Source organism: Coptis chinensis, chromosome 8, assembly GCF_015680905.1.
Source record: "Coptis chinensis isolate HL-2020 chromosome 8, ASM1568090v1, whole genome shotgun sequence".
Lineage (NCBI taxonomy): Eukaryota > Viridiplantae > Streptophyta > Magnoliopsida > Ranunculales > Ranunculaceae > Coptis > Coptis chinensis.
Window position 1 is genome coordinate 17,570,322 of NC_141463.1, and position 20,850 is coordinate 17,591,171.

General features: G+C 36.5%; 2 protein-coding genes and 1 pseudogene across 3 annotated transcripts; 1 reads left to right on the forward strand and 2 right to left on the reverse strand.

Moving 5' to 3' along the window:
• Nucleotides 1-410: 410 nt before the first annotated feature.
• Nucleotides 411-2,316, forward strand: TAFII21 (TATA binding protein associated factor 21kDa subunit). Its single transcript, XM_086575775.1, has 3 exons — nt 411-547; nt 732-1,006; nt 1,706-2,316. Exons 2-3 carry the CDS (start codon nt 740-742, stop codon nt 1,976-1,978), a joined length of 540 nt encoding a protein of 179 aa, XP_086431901.1. The 5' UTR covers nt 411-547; nt 732-739; the 3' UTR covers nt 1,979-2,316.
• Nucleotides 2,317-2,936: 620 nt separating this feature from the next.
• On the reverse strand, nt 2,937-15,870 carry SPPA (signal peptide peptidase). The gene is made up of 13 exons (XM_086575774.1): nt 15,334-15,870; nt 14,588-14,771; nt 13,676-13,813; nt 11,641-11,811; nt 11,456-11,559; nt 10,107-10,174; nt 8,933-9,099; nt 7,890-7,959; nt 6,223-6,377; nt 5,985-6,090; nt 4,203-4,290; nt 3,905-4,048; nt 2,937-3,527 (listed from the first exon to the last, which is right to left on the reverse strand). Exons 1-13 carry the CDS (start codon nt 15,748-15,750, stop codon nt 3,297-3,299), a joined length of 2,043 nt encoding a protein of 680 aa, XP_086431900.1. The 5' UTR covers nt 15,751-15,870; the 3' UTR covers nt 2,937-3,296.
• A 1,941-nt stretch (nt 15,871-17,811) lies between these two features.
• LOC147480269 (uncharacterized) lies at nt 17,812-20,548 on the reverse strand (annotated as a pseudogene). The gene is made up of 4 exons (XR_015205166.1): nt 20,204-20,548; nt 19,347-19,767; nt 19,143-19,277; nt 17,812-18,361 (listed from the first exon to the last, which is right to left on the reverse strand). The product of XR_015205166.1 is annotated as an uncharacterized LOC147480269 (transcript).
• Between the last annotated feature and the right edge of the window lie 302 nt (nt 20,549-20,850).

The following is a 20,850-nucleotide window of genomic DNA, read 5'->3' on the forward strand; positions in this document are numbered from 1 at the left end:
AAGACCACTACCACCACCGCCGCCAATTAAGATAGTTTTCTAAAATCGATATTCTAATTATCAAAATTGATTTGAAACCGAAAATTAAAATATACTTTTGTTTCAAATTAATCTATTCAAGTTAAATGTGATGTAAAGTAGGGTTATATTTGTCAAATAACCATCTATAGGATGTCATGTATTTGTTTTTTCTATTTTTACAAGTATTTATAAGAGAAACTTAAAATGAAAAACAAACCACTTTATAAGACCATCTTATAAGAGCCTCTTATAACACATGGTCTTATAATACCCTCTTATAACTTAACCTAAAAAAACAAATAGCAAACGCAAACTAGCAGCTCTAATTTGGTGCATCTTGGAAATGTCGGAAATACAAACAGCTAGGCCCACGTGTTGATATAAGCCCATAGAAAAGCCCGATACCCTCGTATATAAGCCCAGAAAAGAGCCCAAACCCAAATAATTACTACGCGTCCAGCGTCCTAATAACAAAACAAAACCATTTGATGATAGCAAAAGCAAGTGGCAAGCATCATCAGCTCTGGTAATTAATTTTGAACTCCCTTTTTCTTCATTACTGTTTTTATACTGGTGTCCTTAAATCTCTATAAAATTTTCTTTATAGAGACAGGATTAAGAACGTGTGAACGTTTTCCACTAATGTGTTTGATGAAATGTCAATAAGAAAAATGCCCATGACTCATTTCATTAACATTTTGAGTTTACAGCTTAGAAAATGGCGGAAAGGGAGGAAGGGGAAGAGAATTGCCCAAGGGATGCAAAGATAGTCAAGTCATTACTCAAATCAATGGGAGTAGAAGAATATGAACCGCGTGTTATTCACCAGTTCTTGGAACTTTGGTATCGTTATGTTGTTGATGTGTTGAGCGATTCACAAGTGTACTCGGAACATGCTGGAAAGAATGCTATTGATTGTGATGATGTTAAGCTTGCCATTCAGACGAAAGTTAACTCAAGCTTTTCACAACCACCTCCTCGAGAGGTAATATGCTTTTGTTTTTTTATATGTTTCATGCAATGTTTATGATGCTATTATGTTTGGGTTTGAAGTACTGAAATATAACTACTATAATGCTCAGTTTGAACTAGGCCCAATTGTGTTTCCCTGGGATCACTATGAACATGCATAAATTTGGTACACGTCACTTTCGCAACATCATTTTTTATTGGTTTAGCTCTAGAAATCTCGTAGAAGATATGGTTGAATGCATAGTTCAAGTGGTGATTTCAACTGAATGTCACATGATGCTGTATGTTATATCATAATCTGTTTTGTTTCTCTATCTTGTGTAATAAGACACTTTTTAAGGATGTGCTTTGAGGATGAAATTTGATCATGCACATATTTCGGGTTATGACTTACGTTCTTGTTCTGGAGATATGTCTACCATTATAACATCTGTATCTTTATGTCGTCCAATAGGGAAAGTATTATTTTAGTAAGACAACGATGTAACTGGGTTGTATGAGGGGGTGTAGTGTGACTCCCTGTATCACACCAATCATAATACAATTATAAGAAAAAATATGGGTGCTGTTTAATGTAGTGTGCTGCATAAGCCTTTTCTTTTCACTTTCAATGGTATTCTCTCTTGAGAGACCTTTATTTTCTCTGAAGCTTAAAAACAATACCTAAGGTGAACTGAACGATTCCCGAATAACATGCCTAGTTGTTCATCAGATTCTACTTGAGCTGGCAAGAAACAGGAACAAGGTTCCACTACCAAAGTCAATCGCACCTGGAATCCCACTCCCACCAGAAGAGGACACATTGATTAGCCCGAACTACCAACTTGCCATTCCAAAAAAGCAACCACACCACACAGCTGAAGAAACAGAGGACGATGAAGAAGGAGCCAGTCTAAACCCTCCCCAACAACAAAGGACTGATCAGCAGCATCAAGAAACTTCACCAAAGGTTTCATTTTCGCTTGCGGGTAAAAGAGGGGGCTAATCGGAACCTCAAGTCAGGCAGCAACTAGCGTTAGTGGAGGGAGGACAGGGAAGAAACTCTTGATTTCCTGTCATTATATTGGCTTTATAGTTGGAAAAGTTCTATATAAACTTCCTGGTCATTACAAGTCTTGATTGTTGTTATACATTATTAGGTTGAAGTGTAATCTTGCAATGACATTGCAGCAAGATGAAATGCATCTGGAATGAGTGTCGTTACAACATGCTAGTCGGTTTTTTATGTGCCATAAAAGTAACATTAGCATTGCGCAATCTTAACTTTGTTCCACCAAGAACTACGGGGAAATAACATATAGAATCCATATGTATATTTTCACTCGTCTGTTTTTCTGAGTTTCTATAGTCTTGGTTGTTTGTACAACATCTCTTCAAGAGTTTGTTTCTGTTCTGATTTCGCCCCCACCCAGACGATATCATAGGATTCTGTTCAGCTGGTAGGAAAGAAGGGTGCAGTTCTGTCGAGGGGGGAAAGTGGATCCTGAATTGGATACTACTAATAAGGCATGTCTCGGCTATTTCTTCTTTCCTCATTTTGCATGCAAGTAGGGATTTCATTGGTCAAGTCGAAAAATGTTATGAGGAGTGGAGATAAAGAATTCTCCTTTCCAAAAGAAAAAACAGAGTTGTACTTCATTCCTGTCTATGTGTGACCTGCTTTATCAATAATAAAAGAAAGAGGCATCTGTAAACTGTGGTGTTTCGTATTTGTAACGGAGATAGTTAAGAAAAAGTCAACATAATATTGTTCAATGTACTGTAAGTGCTTAGCTGCAGGAGTAGGGAGACGTTTAAGGAGAGAGCTCCAGCGGTTGTCACCCAAACGTTTCGTTTGCATTCATAAGAAGCCGAAGGTAAAAGGTGATACTGTGGCTCAGAAGCTTACGAAATTTTGCTCCAAAAAATTAAAAATGGCGGCACCACTCAAAGATAACGGAAGCTAGAAGCGTAAGGAATACTGTACTTTCCTGGTGTGTCGCGAACATTTACATCTATACGAGATTTGGACCCTATCTTTTGAATTGGCCAATTTGATACAGTAACATTTTACAATTGTTGTTGGACGGGAATCTCTAATGTACCATTGCTCGAACAGGCTTTTTACAAGATACAATGTAAACTCACAGAACTGAAGTAAACGTTGAAAATCTAAGTGTCATCCTATTTCTTCTTCTTTTTCTTTCTGAATGCTGTAGGTTCCATCTTCCATTAATGTATATCACTTGAGCCTTTCTGCAACAACGAGGTCTCATGGTCTCCTTTCAAATTAGGAGATATTAATTATGGTTGGTTACTTTAGACTAGATAGAACTTAGGTAATCTTTTATCAAGGTAAATATGGGATTGGCAAAAGAAGCTCCTTCCAATCTTTCAAACATGATTCCATCCATTCTTGCCTGCACTCCTTCTGAAAGTGTTAATTCCTGCAAAAGTCCCTTCACAGTCTGGTCCAATCCAAGTAAGGAAGTGCCAACACCGCTTAAGATCTCAGGCAATGTAGGTGAAGGTCTTGACATCTCAACTAGTGTAACCTGGATCCAAACAGACAAATTCCAGAAAATCAACAAATATAAGTATGAATAATCAATAAAAGAAATAAGCATTATATGCGACTATAGTTGCATTAATTAACCAACACGTGCATAATGCAGAAGCACCTAAAAGCACAAGGTGCATCAATGACATCAAGTTTAATCATTTTAGTGTTCCCTAGTTAAGATAGTTATACCAGTAGATCAGTACGATATTAGGATCATGTATGAAGTTTAAACAGATGTCCCAGATCACAAAAAAATTTGGATCTACACCGGTGTTTTCAACTTGCAGAGATGAAAAATACTAATATCAGCGGCATTTAGAGGACAAAAAAATATAAGAATATTATGATGAGGAAATAGCTGCAATGAACCTGTTTGTCATGTGGTATATTTGCCTTCTGTTTTGCAATAGCAACAGCTCGAGACATCCCACCTAGAGCATCAACCAGGCCTCTGGAAGCCGCATCCTTACCAGTCCATACTCTACCTTGAGCAACCTCTTCCATTTGGTCTACCTAAACATTGGAAATATAGGAACTTGTGAATTACAATGGACATATGCAGTACTAGATATACAACACTAACCTCAAAGAAAACAAGAAATAATAATAATAAAATAATTCTTATAACTACTATAATAACAGCAACAACAATAATAAAGAAGCATACCGTCATTGATCTTGAAGAAGCTGCTTTGTCTCGAAACTGTTTATATGAATTTTGTGCTGACTTGGCAAAGAGCTCTGCTTCATTAGGCCTGAACATAAAATTCAATTGACCTGTGTCAGCATTTAGTTTTGGGTTTTTTTGACGTTGGTCCTACTATTACTATAGTAATTAGACTTTGGTCCATAAATGCTGAAATATTAGTTTTTGGTCCTACTTCTACTACTTGACCGTCAGTCTCAGTTGACTGTGGTCAAACTGCTTGCTTTTTGTATATGACTAGAATACCCCTAAACAAGTTCTATTCGTTGATATTTAACAGTTAGAATCTCGAGGGAGTAGTAAGAACATAAAACTCATTTTTTTTGTTTATTGGCAAGCCTGTTTTAAATGATATCAGTAACTCTTTGATGCTGACGAGGTTCGAGCCCCAGACCTCTGGTATCATCACCCAAAGGTTTTACCGACTTTACTAGTCGGCACCTGCAACGGAAAACTCATTAGTGTTTGGTTCGCCACGTGTATTCATGTGAAATGTTGATGTGTTGGTCCGTGATTAGATCACTAATCACTGTGATCTAACTCAACTTTGGCCCAATAACTTAAACAAACCCATTTTATTTTATATCTTCTCTTCAACCCATTTCATCACATTGTAAAAGGCAAACAAACACCAAAAAAGAACAAAGTACACTCTTCCAATTCTCCAACTAAAAACAAAACGAAAAGAATTTCAACCCTTCCATACAAAAAAAAATGATGAACTCCCAATTTCAAATCAAACCCCAACCAATCTTTTTCTACTAATGGTGAAATTACCAACTCCCAATTTCAAATCGAACTGGAAAATATCATTAACCATCTTCTCTTGAGTCGTAGTTGTTGCTGATACCTCCTTCTGGGTTCCATGTTCATGTCGATGGGGTTAGCGGAGAACCTGATATCATCCCCAAGCAAAGGTGGATGCCGGCTAATGAGTGGGAAAGTTGATTCATACCGTTCAGCGAGGGGTTATAGCTCCTTACGTTGGGAGTGGTGTGATGGCTTACACTAACAGGGAAGAACTTGTTTGGGGTGCCGAAAACCCCATCTCATTAAACCATGGCCGTCTTAGTCTAATTAAAATAGTATATGGGGTTTTAATTTATGTGAAATGTGGTTATATTTCTCGAGTTTTCAGTTAATGGGATCTGATTTTTTGGGTTTGATATATTGATTTTGAGGTTTTGATGCTATGCGTTTGAGGAGCATAGTCTGATGTTGGTGGGGTGCCGAAGGTGGTGGTGGGATAGTGATGAATTTTGTAGTGTTAATTTGCTCTTTAGTTTTACCCTTGGTGGTGGGGTGTCAAAGGTGATTTTGATGCTATGCGTTTGAGGAGCATGGTCTGGTGTTCTTGTTTGTTTTCTGTTTGGATGATTTTTTGGGCCGTTGATTTCTTTGTGAGATTTTGACACGTGGCAAGTCAATTCAGTTGGTTTCCAACGGTAACAAACAAGGAAACAAGAGAGCCATGCTCAGGGGCATTCTGGCCATATCGAAAGAGCAAGCAACATTACCACAGTCAACTGAGTTGACTGACGGTCAAGTAGCAAAAGTAGGACCAAAAACTAATATTTCAACATTCATAGACCAAAGTCTAATTACCATATAGTAATAGTGGGACCAATGTCTAAAAAACCCTTTAGTTTTCCCCATTCTACCTACCAATTTAATTTATTTTTCTTTTTCCGTAGATATATAACGCTGTCTCTTAGGATGGTATTGGAACTGCTAAATTCTAACCTGAAAGGGCGTTGTTCAGCTGCAAAGAGCTCAGCGTATCTACCCCTGGATATGATCTCCTTATTGAATCCAATCCTTTCATATAATTTTTGTAAATTTAACTTTCCTACAAATAAGAAACACTGATGTGTCACCATCTTTAAACACAGAAAATAACTTGGTCCGCAGGAGCAAAGCCTTTGTTGATGTCTCCAGTTACATTAGAACTGAATATAATTGGGAGAAGTTAAAAGGTTACCTGTGACAACTCCAATTGACCCTGTTAAAGTAAGGCTCTCCGCAACAATACATCCCGCTGCCATTGCCATGTAATACCCTCCACTTGCTGCCACATCAGACATAGACGCAATGACAGGTTTGGTGGCAGCCAGAAGCTTAATCTCCCTCCACATCCTGAGGCAAATAAAAAAATTCAAGATTAAGTTTCTTGTAAGAGTATTCCACTATTATTTTCTCTTGCTTTTTTCGTTTTTGACACCTAGAAATAGCAGTAAAACAATGAGTAACCTGCCCACATGGATCATCAAACAAAGATAGTTTACAAAATCTGGTCGACTAATTGTCTATAAAATAGAGTTCCACCAATAAATGAAGTCATTCGTGTTAAAATTTCTTACTTCTTCCCTCTTTTGATACTACTTTTTCCAACACTGGTACGTAACAAGAGTTTCTTCTCAGGGTTGTTTTATCTAATGATTGATACCATTCGCTATTTGTCAAGAACGAGTGCGAGCTAAACCTTTAACTTTTAGTTCTATTTATCAGCTAGTGATACACGATACTTCAAAGTGCAGACATTTTCATATCCACAAAATACAAATATCAGAAAGACAGTAGATACTGGATGGACATTGCTACATATGTAATCCCCTTTATTTTTTAATCTCTCAGTAGTCCCCGTCTTTGTTTATTAGAGATGCTCAGATGCTTAAATACTAAATAACAACAAAAGTTGATATAGAATCTTATAAATGGAAATCTCAAGAGAATGGAGGCATATATGGATCAAATCTGATTCCGTAGCAGCAGTGCATTCATTAGGGAGTTCTCAAGTATCATGGTGTCTAAAGTGAAGGGGGGAAAAGCGTATGGTGGAGCTAAAATACAGCTTTATCTCCAATACTTCAAGAGAAGCTAACTGTCGGATGACCAAGCTGCAAAACATGCCATAAATCCAAACTCTAATGAGCTTTATATGTACAATGGTAAGCCTCCTTGGCTTAGCAAATGGGAGAGGTCTCCAGAGCAAATTTACTATAGATATGAATAGTGTCGTATGCCAGCTTTGCATATATACCAATAATACCCCCATGTACCTTGTAACTTCCCGCCTCTATGTTTCCTCAATACAAATTTTGCTCGTTTAGGAAAAAAAGAATAACAGATGTAGAATCTTAGAGACACAATGATGCTTAGCAAAAGAAAGCTTTGTCAAAATAATATATAGAATACTTGTATACGTACATATGTCCTAGATTCAGGAACAGAGTTGAGTCCTCTTTCCTATAGGAGTGTCTGCGCGTGACCATAGTTTGGTATCCTAGGTTTTTCTCTGGTTTAAGCTACAACGCATTGTGAAGGACTTTACTGTGATCATTATGCGTTGACTTTGCTAGGAGAGACAGACCTGTTTTGTTTTTTCTTGTCAATACCTGTATGTATCTTCTTTAGGGTGGATTTCTCATCTTATCTCTTCCACTGTATTTCTTCTTAATGTAGTGAATATGTGCTACAAATGAGTTAGAAGATAACTTAGACAAATTCTAGAAAATGATTTAAACATGTTAGACTAAAGCCAAACTAAGCGAGCCACAGTCTTCTTTCTTTGTTGAACTTTTCCTCACTTGTAAAAAAAAGACTATGAACTTCATCAACTTAAAAAGGTAAGTCTAGAGGATCACTTACAAATCAGAAGCAAGAGCATCACCTCCAGGGCTATCAATTCGTAAGATTACAGCTTTGTATCTCTTTGACTCTGAAAAGAGAAGTTAATTAAAACACTTAACTAAAAGATTTGTTCTTGAGGATCCGCAATACATTACTGAAATTTCACAAAACTAGGATCGTCACCCTGGAGTACAAAGACATTTAAGTTGCTCAAAGTCTAATGACAATGAGAAATAAAAGCAAGTACCATTAGAAACGAGAATGACCCAATGAGATTTTCATAACGATGATAATCCATAAGTTTCTTCATGAACATAAAACTGACTTAAATCAATTAAGACAACCCTTGGGGCTAGCTATGCACACGTTAATCATTTTAAATACAAAACGTGTATATAAACCCATCCCCCTTTCTGCTCTGGAAAAATCCTCATGCAACAGCCTAACATCGTAAGAAAACCTTATCCATATTCTCCCATATCATTATATGTTGCAGTTGTGAAAACCTTTTAATCACACACATTTCTTCTGAATTGGGAGGGTATATCTCGTAAACATGTGCTGAAGGGACTGCAAGGACTTGGCTCAACTATTTTTATATACAGGTTGATATAAGGAAATCAAAAAGTGAAGCTCAGGAGAAAGCAGGTACAGACAGCACTTCAAAATGTTGACTTTTTGGTTTTATAAAGCTTGCCTACCTAGTATCTTTGATGTAAGTATTATTATCCCAGTGTCGCGTGTAATGAAACTTCATATACTACGATTTATAATCAGATTCAGTATCTCAAAATATCACAGATCACAACTAATCATTGATACTCCTAGATCACCATTTTCCTAGCCCTTAGTGACAAAAAAACAAGGCACTTTGAGAATTTAAGGAAAACAATTAGTACAGTAGAAATGGGGATACAGGAAGTACAAACATTAAAGACCAGGTAATATCTTGTTCCTTTCATATCTTTATGGAGTATACCAGCAATCTTATAAACGGTGGACACAGTTTGTATACTCAGTTATTTCTTAATGAATGTAATATATGTTGCTTAGTAGCTTACCTCTTAAGGAACGAATCTTCTCAATGAATTGCTCACCAATGATACCCGATCCAGATAAACTAAGTGGACTACGGACACGACTAATACTTCCAGATGCTCTGATAACAGCTATTTTATCTTTACCTCCTGTCAAGCCAAGCGTCCAGTTTCTCACTCTAGAGTATTTCCTGTAGTTAGCATGACAGAAATCAGAAGCTCTAAAACTTGCCTCTACTCTCTAAGTACGAGCTATTGCAAAAGATAGAACTTGTACATGCAATAGCACTCACGTAAACATTAAAAAAAAAAAAGTTACTTTAACTACGAATCAAAGAAAATAATTATCACAACTCTGAGAAACTACAATCCCATGGGCTAGGGTGTACAAGAGATATTTGCTAGGAAAGTTTGGATTTCAAATCATCATGAAGCATATTATAATATCACCAAATCAACTACATGACTATCTTTTCACAAGATGTCCAAGATAGGAATAAGGAAACAAACTATATATCTCAAGACAATGGATATGAAAAGGCAAAGGCATTTCCTTTAATAGTTTAAAACTTTTAAATAAATGGTAAAAGAATGTTCATGTTCCATCACAGTTTAACTTCTTGTACTGTAAAGAGAGTTCCGTAAGCTTTCCCTCATGCTTGCACATGTCTCTCACAACACAATTACATCAATTTTGAGAAAACAAAAAAGAAGAAACAAAAAAGCAGCACAAATGATGTCCTGAGGAGATGATTACAATAAAATATAGATCAAAGACAAGAATATGTTTCATAACAGTATTATATGAATAATATTAACTGTACGAATACAAAGTGAAATTGTCATTATAATCAATTTTCAGTTGTGCGTACCCAGAACACAGTGGGATAATAATGGCCTCCACTACCAGCCAGGGATATCATCTCAAGATACATAATATTGACTGACTAATAAACAGATGTCGGTTCACTATAACAAAAAGTTTTTCACAAAGATGCCAGGATATATCTTTCTTGCAAAAATTGCTCATTCGTTAAAAACAAAGAAAAGCTAATGACAACTATGATATCCACAAATTCAGTATAGCCTTTCAAAGAAATAAAGTAGTTTGCTGAATATATTGAAATTTTCATAGTGTCTCCTTAATGACGTCTAGAGATAGGTTGCCAACATTTAGTATACTAATTTCAAGTCTTACTTGTAGTCAACCATCAAAAGTTTTTTCTCTTTCTTTTGTTTTAGTCTCTCTTTTAGCATATCAATCACCTGCATTTTAACCTTACATTAGCAAACACCCATATGGTTCAATAAAGTCAACAAAGGAATGCTACATGAGAGTATGAGATATTTGGCAGAGAAAAATTACTTAAAACTGTATCCATAGAGATTAAGAATGCGCATTTAATGGTGATATTGCACACTTGTGAAAGCAATAACTAATATGGAACTCACAATACCTGATGTTCCAAAAATACTCTGCTCAAAAGTGTCATGTTTGGTTTGAGATTAACTATATAAAGGACATGTCAAAGTCAAGTTAACTGGGTATCATACTTGGTAATTGCTGTTAAATTGAGTGAGTACAGTAGCATGAGTCTACTGATTACAAAGGCTTGAAAAAAAAAAAAAAAGATTGGAGAACTGAAAAATGAAGCTTTAAGCTGAAGAATAGTGATGTTGAACATGTTGACAATAGTCACAGGTAAGTGACTATAGAGCACGTAAACTTGTAGCAATAGAGTAGATCACACTTAGAGCCCTATGGTTAAGGAGTTCATGGTAAAACTGGGAACAATATGTTTTTAATTTGAAATCACCTATTTATAAGTGTTATTGGATGAAGTTGGACCAATCTGATCAAATTGAATTTTGTGGACTTGTTTGGTAGTCATAGAATAGTATAAATTGATTTAGTTAATGGGTAGATTTATAATACCTTTTAAGATCGGTAGGATAAGTTTCTTACCAAAATCACTCCAGACTATAACCCAGATCAAACTCAGTGGAAAAGGCCAGATATGTGATTTTGCTAGCTTCCAGGTCCAGATCGATCCAGGATTCTTTGAAGAATTCTTGAAATATCAAATCAATCCAGGCAAAGCCCAAATTGATCCTAGCTTATTAAGTTTGCACTAAACTAAAATTTTAAACTGTGATATGTTTTCACCTTTTTGGTGTGCGGCAGACCCCCGTGTATATGGTTAGGTGTGTGCCTGACGTGCGTGTAACCTGCGATCCCAGCATCCCACTGAGGGGGAGATGGGGAACGCTGTTGGATATGTTTTACCCCAGTGTGTGTGGTTAGTCTTGTGCCTACCGTGGGTGTGAATCAAGATCCCTTTGACATATATTGTTGGTGCACAGTGCACCTGTCCGCAAATTGAGGCTTTAGGGAAATTAATCATCTACATGATATAAGAGCATTTCCTTCCTAGGAGATCAAGGGTTCCAGTATGCACATGGGTTTTTAAGAAAATACAAATACATCCAGCCTCAGTTTGCAAGAGTGTTGACTGTTGAGTAAATAACTTCAACAGGATTTTGTACCTCATCATCATACTGTATGTTTGTTATCCAACCTTCTTCCTTCAGTCTTTCTACTTGGTAGACTCCTTCATTGATGAAGTTTTCAACTTCTTCTCTTTTCTTTCCTGGAATGGGAAAGAAAGATGCTCGCTAAATTCAGGACAAGTCAATTGGAATGGAAAGGAAAGACAGTCTATCTAACTGACCTTGAGCAGAAGAGATATTGTCCAGCCAATTTCCATAGATGTTATCAAGCAATGCAGTGAGCATCTCACAATTCTCTGGAGACATATTTTTGCGAGTAAGTTGATCTCCGGCACTTTTATACTTGCCTATTCTTTCTACTTGTGGTTCAATTCCTACTTTCTCAAAAATACCTGCACAACATTTTGGCTTAAGCTATAAGTTGCAAATCGAAAGAATAAAGTTATGAAATAAGTAGCACTACTTATCAGCCTTATTATGTAACTTAAGAATTTTATGCCAGCATCTTTGTTCTTTTGTCTGCATTACTATAAAATTCAGAAAATGGTCAAGGCTCTGCTGGTGTAACCTTAGGCTTGTGCAGTGTGTAAAATCGTCTCAAAGTCATGTTCTTTGCCAGAAATAAGGTTGAAAGTAAAAAAAAGACCAATGGTGCTGACTGCAGCAACATGCTTGAGAAATAAATAATGTTTTCGATGATTTTCTTCCATTTAAGTTCTCTGTATTCATGAGTAGAATATTTCTTAATCACATTCTCTCTTTCTAAAAGATTAGTTATGTACATCCATATATCACTCACTCGGGTGAATGCAATCCCCATTACCCCTTGGAACCTAACCAGTAGGCACACATCTCCGGGGGCAAACCTAGGGGTGACTTCGGATCGGATCGGATTAACCTCCTTCGGAATTTTTCCAAAAAAATTTCGGAACCTAATATGCTAGCCAAATCCGATCCAATTTTTTTTCGGATTCAAAATATATTTCCAATTTCGGAACTTTCGGAAATTTCGGAATACTTGGTAAATTTTCAAAGATCTCTTTACTTTCAATTATTTTTGGAATATCATACGCCAATGTTCATTGTAGGGAGAGAAAACCATGTCCACAACACCAATGTACCAACAACAATACGCACTTGTTTACTGAGAAAACCCATTTTCATTCAAACAAATGATCTAAGAAAAAACGAGAAAAAGAACCTGCAGCCACCAATAGCAAGCATTGCATTCTGTTGAGGTCTGGGTATTTGTAATGTTTCAATCTTTTTTCGTGTGTGGAAATTGAAGCGTGAAGTGTCTGCATGAATAATGGATTCTGGTCTTAGACTCTAGCTTTACATAATATTCTATCTATTAGAATTTGGCTTTTGGATTGGTCTGGAAGTCATTGTATGACTCAATGACATTTTTTTTTCATATCATTGTTGTTATGGCAGACGGTGTAATGACAGTAGAGTGGTCCAATTCAAGTGGGGAAGTAGCGGCTAGGTTATGTTTTTGGAAGTAAAAAACTAGAAAATGAATGAACGGTCGAGATCTAATCAAGTGGATAGTGAGAGAAGTATATATTTTCGGAATAAATTGGCAATAATATCGGAAATTTCGAATTTTTTTGATCGGATCGGATTTTAGAATTATATCCAAATCCGATCCAATTTTTTCGAATTTTTCGAAATCGGAAAATCGGCCCATGAAAAACTACACCCAAAGCCAGACCAATTTCGGGTCGGATTTCGGAAAAATCGGAAATTCGGCAAAAAGAGACACCCCTAGGCAAACCACAGTCTGACCATGTGCTAGGCCCCAAATATTATTGTTTGGGTCGGCCTACTCCCTAACAGTAGGAGAGACAAAGAACAAAGCATCCAACCTTAGCAATGCACAAATACAAGGAGACTACCAGAGCTACATTATCGAAGAATCACATCACAAACAAACAAAACAAATATGAATCCAGAAAGAAAACGAGATTTTATTAAATTGGCAAATACTGATCAAGTGAGCAGGTAACAAACTACTTAAGCGTGTAATAAACTGGCACAAATTAACTAAAAAGGTGAGCTACAAAGAAATATCTACAAGTAGAAAAGATGTTCTCGGGCATGCATCCACCCATGTATATGCAAGCTACAAACAAGACAAAAAATACTCTATCCTAGCAAACATGCCTAACCCAAGGATTCCTAAGCAACATTGTTTGTTTTCAATTTGGGGAGCTATCTAAAGAGAACTAGGGACAAAAAAAAAGACCTTACCACCAAGAAACGATGCTTGTACTGTCAAACCATACAAAGAGAAATAAGCAACGGGAGGGGCAAATAACTCTGAACACGCTACGCCAAGGTAATATTCCTTCTCACCACAAGCGGGAACAAATGCAACAATGAATTTACCTCAAAAAGAAGCAGTTAGTCGGGAAAAATTAGAACAGAATGTGAGACATGAATGGCCAACAAGAGGGGACCGCGAATAACATTTGTGCAGCCTTTCTCTAAATGAAGCCAAGAATCAAAGATGGTAGATTCTTTTATATAAATCATAAGTAATAATGAATTTTTTTGAGAAAGACATATAAAGTTCAGACGTATTTTGATATGTAAAATGGTAAGATATTCAGAACTTAATTTTGATCCCCTCCTAAAAAACACTAAATACTTTGAAACTTTGTGCCTTTTTTCCCTTTCACTTGAGGTGCATCACCATGCCATGTATAAGTTATTTTAAAGACAGTCAGCAGAGCAAGATTAAAAGATAGGAGGAGTTTCAGTAGACCTATTTTCAGAAAAATGAAGTGGATGAAAATGTTAAATCCCAAGCTACTTACTTCCCTAAGTTCCCTTGGACATTGAATTTTATAACCACACGCATGATAGTATGTATATTTCCATTTGTATATGCCAATAGACACTTTTTCGTACTAATCTCAACTTAATTACAGAAACTGACTAAACAAAAATGGTACTGCAGAATATGAAACGTTCAACATCGATAGCTAGGGCAAGGTCAGCCCTTACACTGTGCCCAGTTGTCAGAAACGAAAAAGGTAGAACGAACTTGAAACAATATCAAAGTTCTTGCAAAATTACATTCTATAACACATTAAACTAGTGAAAAATATTAAACTAGTGCAAGTAAAAGAACTTCTAATTAAGAAATTACTGTGCTACCTGACTTCTTAAAGTTCAGTATATGCCTTCTTATCTCTTCAACTTTCCCCCACCCACAGCTCAAGGGTTCTATCTGAAGATATACACCAGCAATACGAGGATCATACGCTGCTTTTATAAAGTTTTCACAAATTTGAGGTAGGGATAGCCCAGAAGAAAAACGGCTCTTTAGCTGATCCGATATCTATAACAATTAAAACACAGGTACGTCATTTCCCACTAAAAAAATAAAGGTATCCAACATGAACTATGTATCCTTTTTGAAGTATACAATTATCATTTGTATCATTTTATATTTCTGTTGCATGCTACTTATCAGCGATCCTACTATGCCACAACTCAATATCTACTTGAATTTATAAAAACTAGACACTCTTGTGCAATGAGAAGCCAAAAACCTTTCCTCACAAGTTAATCGACAAAACACTACCCTTTTTAACGCGTTCCCAAGAAAGACGAAGCAAACAACATTCTAAGCTTAACCACAAACTTTTTCCAACCAGTAAATGCCTTAATACTCAAATTCACCATTTGGGTATTCCTTCTTAACTCCTTCTAAACTCCCATTACTACCTACATCCTTCATATTACTTTCTAAACTAGATACATTTTCACCCATATGGCAGGGCATCTGATAATTGTGATCAAATTTATCATGTACAGTTTTACATATTTCTAGTCCTAATAAATTGCTAATTATTTAGCAACCATATATATAATATAATCTAAAAGTGAGAAAAGCGAACCTGGCCACGCAACTTGATCGTCAAAACACTACCCTTTTTCACACGTTCCCAAGGCCAAGCAAACAACATTTTACATTTCACCACAAAGTTTTGCCACCCAGTAAATTCCTTAAACTCAAATTCACCACTCGGGTATTCCTCCTTCTTAACACCTCCTTTTAAACTCCCATTATTATCACCAACATCCTTCACTTCACTTTCCAAACCAGAAACACTCTCACCAATCTTCTCAGCTCGTACAGATAAGTTTCTTCTTCCATGGGCCGTTGAAGTGGTGGGAAAAACTTGACGAAACCTTGATGGTTTGAAAATTTGAGAGTGGGGAAATGATGAAGTGAGTTGAATATGAAATGGGGTTGGTGGTTTTCGTAGAATTAATGATAGAGTTCGTTGGGGAGTAAAGACTAGTTTCGACATTTTTGTGTTCTTGGTTAGAAAGAGTGAGAGGTTTCCTTATATATTTGTTTTCAACTTGTCTAGTGAAGAACAAGGTAGCCTTTCTTCCACCTCATCATTTATTTCTCAAGTGTCAGTTTATTGTCAAAATTGATATTTTTAATTTTCGATATATATTGAGTTGCTGAAATTTAGTAGATTGCAACATCTTACTATATTAGAAATAAGGGGAATCGTGTTTTGGTGTAACATTTGTATTCGTTACAGGGGCAAAATGGTAATTATCTGATTTTCAAAGACTTAAAAAAAACAAAACTGATGGCATAACGGTAAATATTTGAATGTTTAAGTCTTAAAGATAATAGTGTCCACACTTTTTTTTTTTTTTTTTTTTTTTTTTTCTTTTCTGTAGACGAGGGGTGTGCATGGGTACCCAATTACCCAAATCCGAACCGGAACCGGAACCGTTTATAGCAGTTTTAGGTCCTAAAATGTTAGACCTATTTAAAGTGGGTCTTCAAGAACCGAACCGATAAAGAACCGAAACCGTTAGAACCGAATAGTAAAAAATTGATGGGTACCCAAACCGAAACCGGAACCGATTAGTATGATTTTGATATATAGAATTTAGTATTATATTACACTAAATAAAGGCAAACCCAAATATTATTATTATATATAGTCATTCTTTGTTAGGTATAAAATTATACTAAATACATATAATATTTTGCATAATAGTGAATGTGTGTTATTAAATGCATCTTTTATAATATTACATTAAATATGTGTATTATAAATATTAATAATAATGTTTACGTGTCTCACGCCTACACGATAGTCGTATACTATGAATTAACTAATGCACTGTATATATTAACTAATACATGAACGTGTACATGCTTGATATATTACATGTGTATATATATATTGGATAACGAATACCTACAATGCTAACTAACAATTGTGGTACATGTGGTATTTATTCTATATATGATGCATTACGTATAGTATAATATACACATGTTCGACTTAAAATATATACATACGTATAATGTATGAGAATGTATTTAAAGTTTTTAGATAACTTTCAAATACTATTATTGAATTTATGACCATTATTTCTTATGAGAGGACAAAAATATCAATGACAAGTGTTATAGTCGCCGTAAACCAATTTTTATATCGGTTATATAACTAAAAATAATAATTTTAACAATAAAAATGTATAACCCGAGAAGGAACCGAAACCGGAACCGACTTAATTAATGGGTATGAGTCCGGGTTTTCAAAAAAAAAAACCCCAAAGAACCGAACCCGATAGGAACCGCTAACAATAGACCCAGAACCGAAACCGATAAGAACCTACCCATGAACACCCCTACTATAAACCCTACTAGAATAAAATAATTAAAAAATATAAAAAGATAGAGAGACTGTTTTTTTTTTCTCTCCAGCTGTGGGCCTTACGTATTCTAAATATATTTTTTGCTCACGTGCATAGCATGTGCTGTTTGCTAGTTTTAATGAAAGGTTTGGGCAGCTTGCTACAATGGTATGTGTGCAAAGTGGCAACTAACACTATCTCCAAAGTGTTCTTTATATGAGCACACGTTCTTTATATGAGCAGCCACTAAGAGCATTCCCCAAAGTAGAGGTGACTTTGAATCTCGATGTTTGATTCCGTCTGAATGTAAAAATCGAAAAAATGTGCCGGACGGAACGAAATATACTGTCCAAAGTTAAAAAAAAAAAAAAAAATCGAAAAAAATGAAAAAACACGCGAGACGGAATGAAATATTCCGTCCGGGAAAATAAAACCGAAATTTAAAAAAAAAAACACACGAGAGGCAGAATAAAACATTCCGTCCGAAACTCACAACTCAGTGAAAATCTCATTAGCAAGTGCTACCCTCGTTGTGACTTACTTACAAGTGTATTGGGCAAGGGTTTTTTAGTATTCAAAGGTGAAAACTCTTAATTTCCCCTCACAGTGACTTGCATTGGGAATGCTCTAACTAGCAAATAGTAGCACCTATTAGATTTGGTATCCCTCATAGAGTCAGACTTGCCAATGGACACCTGTTTGACAACACAGTCATCAATTTATTTCTGCAAAAACGCGTGAACTGGCTGAAACAGAAAGCAATGCTGTATGGGTCTAGGGGGAAATCTAAAAGACTTTTACAAAAACATATTATTCCCATAATGAAGCGCGCCACACTCCTGCCAGTTTCAGTTTTCATGCTGATATCCTCACTGAACAAAATCACAAATTACAATAAATCGATGTTTCTGAAGGTACTCTAATAACCAGATTAATTAATTCCGGAGGTTATTCAGAATTTCAGATGCGCATCTTGACAGTACTGAGAACCCTCGGTAAATATGAATTTGCCTTTTAATGCAAGTAGCACTCAACGTAAGCTTGACCTGAGAAGAAGAGAGCTGACAATGTTCCCTTTACTGAGGGATCCTGACTCGTTGTAACATTTTCTTAATCTTCTCCATAGACAATTATCTACTGGTCTGTTTCTTCAGTGCATTCATTTTGCCCCTCAGGTAATAAAGCTTGGCCCTCCTCACTTTCTTCTTTTCAAGAATAATCTTCAACTCCTTAATGTTTGGAGAGTTTCTGCATCACCCCAGAAAAAAAAAGTTTATAGGTAGAGATCAAGTGCGCCAACAGCAAATGGATGCGAATCATGTGATAACAGCAACAATATAGAATTGTTGCAACTTAATATATTCATAGCCAAATCCATCACAACTAATGGTAGCACTGCAAACAACTATAATTATGGGCTCATAGTCTGGCAGAATATTGCAAAAAATTAGCAATGAATGTAAGTCAACAGGTAATTGAGTAGTCTGTGTTATTATGACAAAAGTCTACAAGCACATAAAGAAAGGGGCTTGGCAAAAAACTTCCAAACAAAAGGAGATTTAATCTTAGACGTCTACGTATTAGGAGGGTGGAAAGCATTAACAGTGAACCTGTTTTACCGACTCTGGAAGAGATTAACAATCTCGAGGGAGCCGATGGCCGAGGAAATTGGGTGCAACTATAGGTGTCAAAGGTGAAACTGTGTGGGAGTGAAGAAGACTGCAAGATCATATGGTTGTTGCCAGGTTGGAAAAACAGTAAACAATCTCCAAAATATAGGTCTTAAGACTTTAGTTTTCTCTAAAACACCAGTGTTTTCTCCCAAAAGTAGGTTTTTGGACTTGGCCCTAAGACCAAGCGCCAGATGATTAGGACACGAGGATTTGGTCCTTATCGTTTGGCTTGATTTGGTCTTAAACTCTTAATGCAAGAAGATCTAGAGAGGGAATCTAACTCCTAACACACGTAATTCTCAAAACAGAGGTATAAAAGAGAACACATGAGTTGGTAGATCTATAAGTTCACTTACAATGGGAAGACAGATTCAACCCCAACACCTGCCACGAGCCTGCTTAATCTGAAGGTTGAATTTAGACCAGAATTTGCGCCTTGCAATAACGATTCCTTTCAAAGTTGGAACACCTCGCTTGTTCTCAGGAACTTCCTGTTGATATCAGGATCAGACCAGGCAAAAACATACAATCATTTACTCCAAAAAGTAAAGATCTCATACCACTTTAAGTTGGATGATATATCCAGGCTTTATATCTTGCAATCTCTCTTTGTTCCTTCACTTCCTGCACTGCTTCCTTGTCTAGTATCTGCAGATGTGTTATTGCAATAAGAGTATATGAACGATAAATGAAAACCATATGTTTTATAAAATTACTCGGTCCAAGTCCAAAAAGCAGGATGAAGCATAGTTGCATTATGTTATCGAGCCTCTTAAATTTGACTCGTGGAGCTACATTAGGTAGAGAAGCAGAAACATCCTGTTGAGAATGGCCAATAGTTGCAATGCACCTCGTTAGTAGAGTAGGCCTGACCATCCCCATCTTAGATAGATCTAGCCCAGGTTTGTGGAAGAGTGGTAACGAAGATGCACCATAATAATGAGATGTTGAAGCTTCTGTGTGGAAGCCAGTCTTGGTATGCTGAAATAAGGTAAATAAATATTAGGCACTGTCTTGCTACTTTAATAATCTAATTATATGAAACAACACAAACAGCACAATTGCACAACCCTCCTAGTATCACTTATGGAGGTGAAAGAAGATTGAGGAACGCGGAGTCCTTGAGCGAAACGAAGGCGCACAACTTGCATTTCTTTTCCAGGCGATGTTGGTTAAGGACTTAAGGGTGGTGTAAAAACCTAGAAGAATGGGTTTTGGGTTGCGGTTAACTGTTTATTTCATTCAACCCACCCCTTTTATTCATTAACCCAGAATTTGAGTAAATGGAAAATCATAAAGATCACATTTGTAAGTCCCAGTCTCTGCGACAGTTGCGTACTAATGCGAATTGCAAGAATTTCAGCTTGCAAAGTTGATCCTCTGCGCATAGGAAAAGCAAATCCAAGCAAGAACTTACCAGTGACATCATGCAAAACTCCTCCAGCACCGGTATGTCCTTGATTACCCAGAGACGAACCATCCACATTGAACTTTAAGTAGTCAAAAGGTGGGGACATCCAATAAAGAGGAATTGTTCTTTTATCAGCCCGAATGGAGTTGGAAGCTATGTTAAGATGGAGTAGATGTAGTTCCTGTGCAAACTTTTGACTCAGTCGAATGACAGTCAGAGGATTAGGCCTGCCATGTACTGTTTAGCTTGAAACTGGAATTTATTGCGTTCAAGCCACAACTACCACATTGTGGTGGCAAAAAGTATCAATAGGTAAGTGGAATCAATGTCTTGAGCAAGGATTTCAAGAACATCTACCATCCAAGAATGGAAATTGACCTGCGATGCTTGGTTAACAGTAGAACAGAAATTAAGACCAAACCATACCCCACGAGCAAAAGAACAATCGACAAAAAGATGCATAGCTGATTCATCTTTATCAGTGCAAACATAACAATATGGAATGAATGATTTTGCCACTAGTAAACCAGCTGTGGGAATTACACCTTGTGCGCCTTGCCATAGAAAAAATCGAATCTTGTAAGGCACCTTTAATTACCAAATCCGCTTATACAAAGTTGCTGGAATGTCCTCTATCGGTTGAATAAATTCCA

What these genes read in the sequence shown, in the direction of transcription:
- TAFII21 (XM_086575775.1), top strand. Translation starts at nt 740, where the DNA reads ATGGCGGAAAGGGAGGAAGGGGAAGAGAATTGCCCAAGGGATGCAAAG. An exon ending in CACAACCACCTCCTCGAGAG is followed by an intron (nt 1,007 to 1,705) that starts GTAATATGCTTT and finishes GTTGTTCATCAG; the next exon opens with ATTCTACTTGAGCTGGCAAG.
- SPPA (XM_086575774.1), bottom strand. Translation starts at nt 15,750, where the DNA reads ATGTCGAAACTAGTCTTTACTCCCCAACGAACTCTATCATTAATTCTA. An exon ending in GTCAATTGGAGTTGTCACAG is followed by an intron (nt 6,091 to 6,222) that starts GTAACCTTTTAA and finishes TCTTATTTGTAG; the next exon opens with GAAAGTTAAATTTACAAAAA. An exon ending in GCTGAACAACGCCCTTTCAG is followed by an intron (nt 4,291 to 5,984) that starts GTTAGAATTTAG and finishes TTTTATGTTCAG; the next exon opens with GCCTAATGAAGCAGAGCTCT.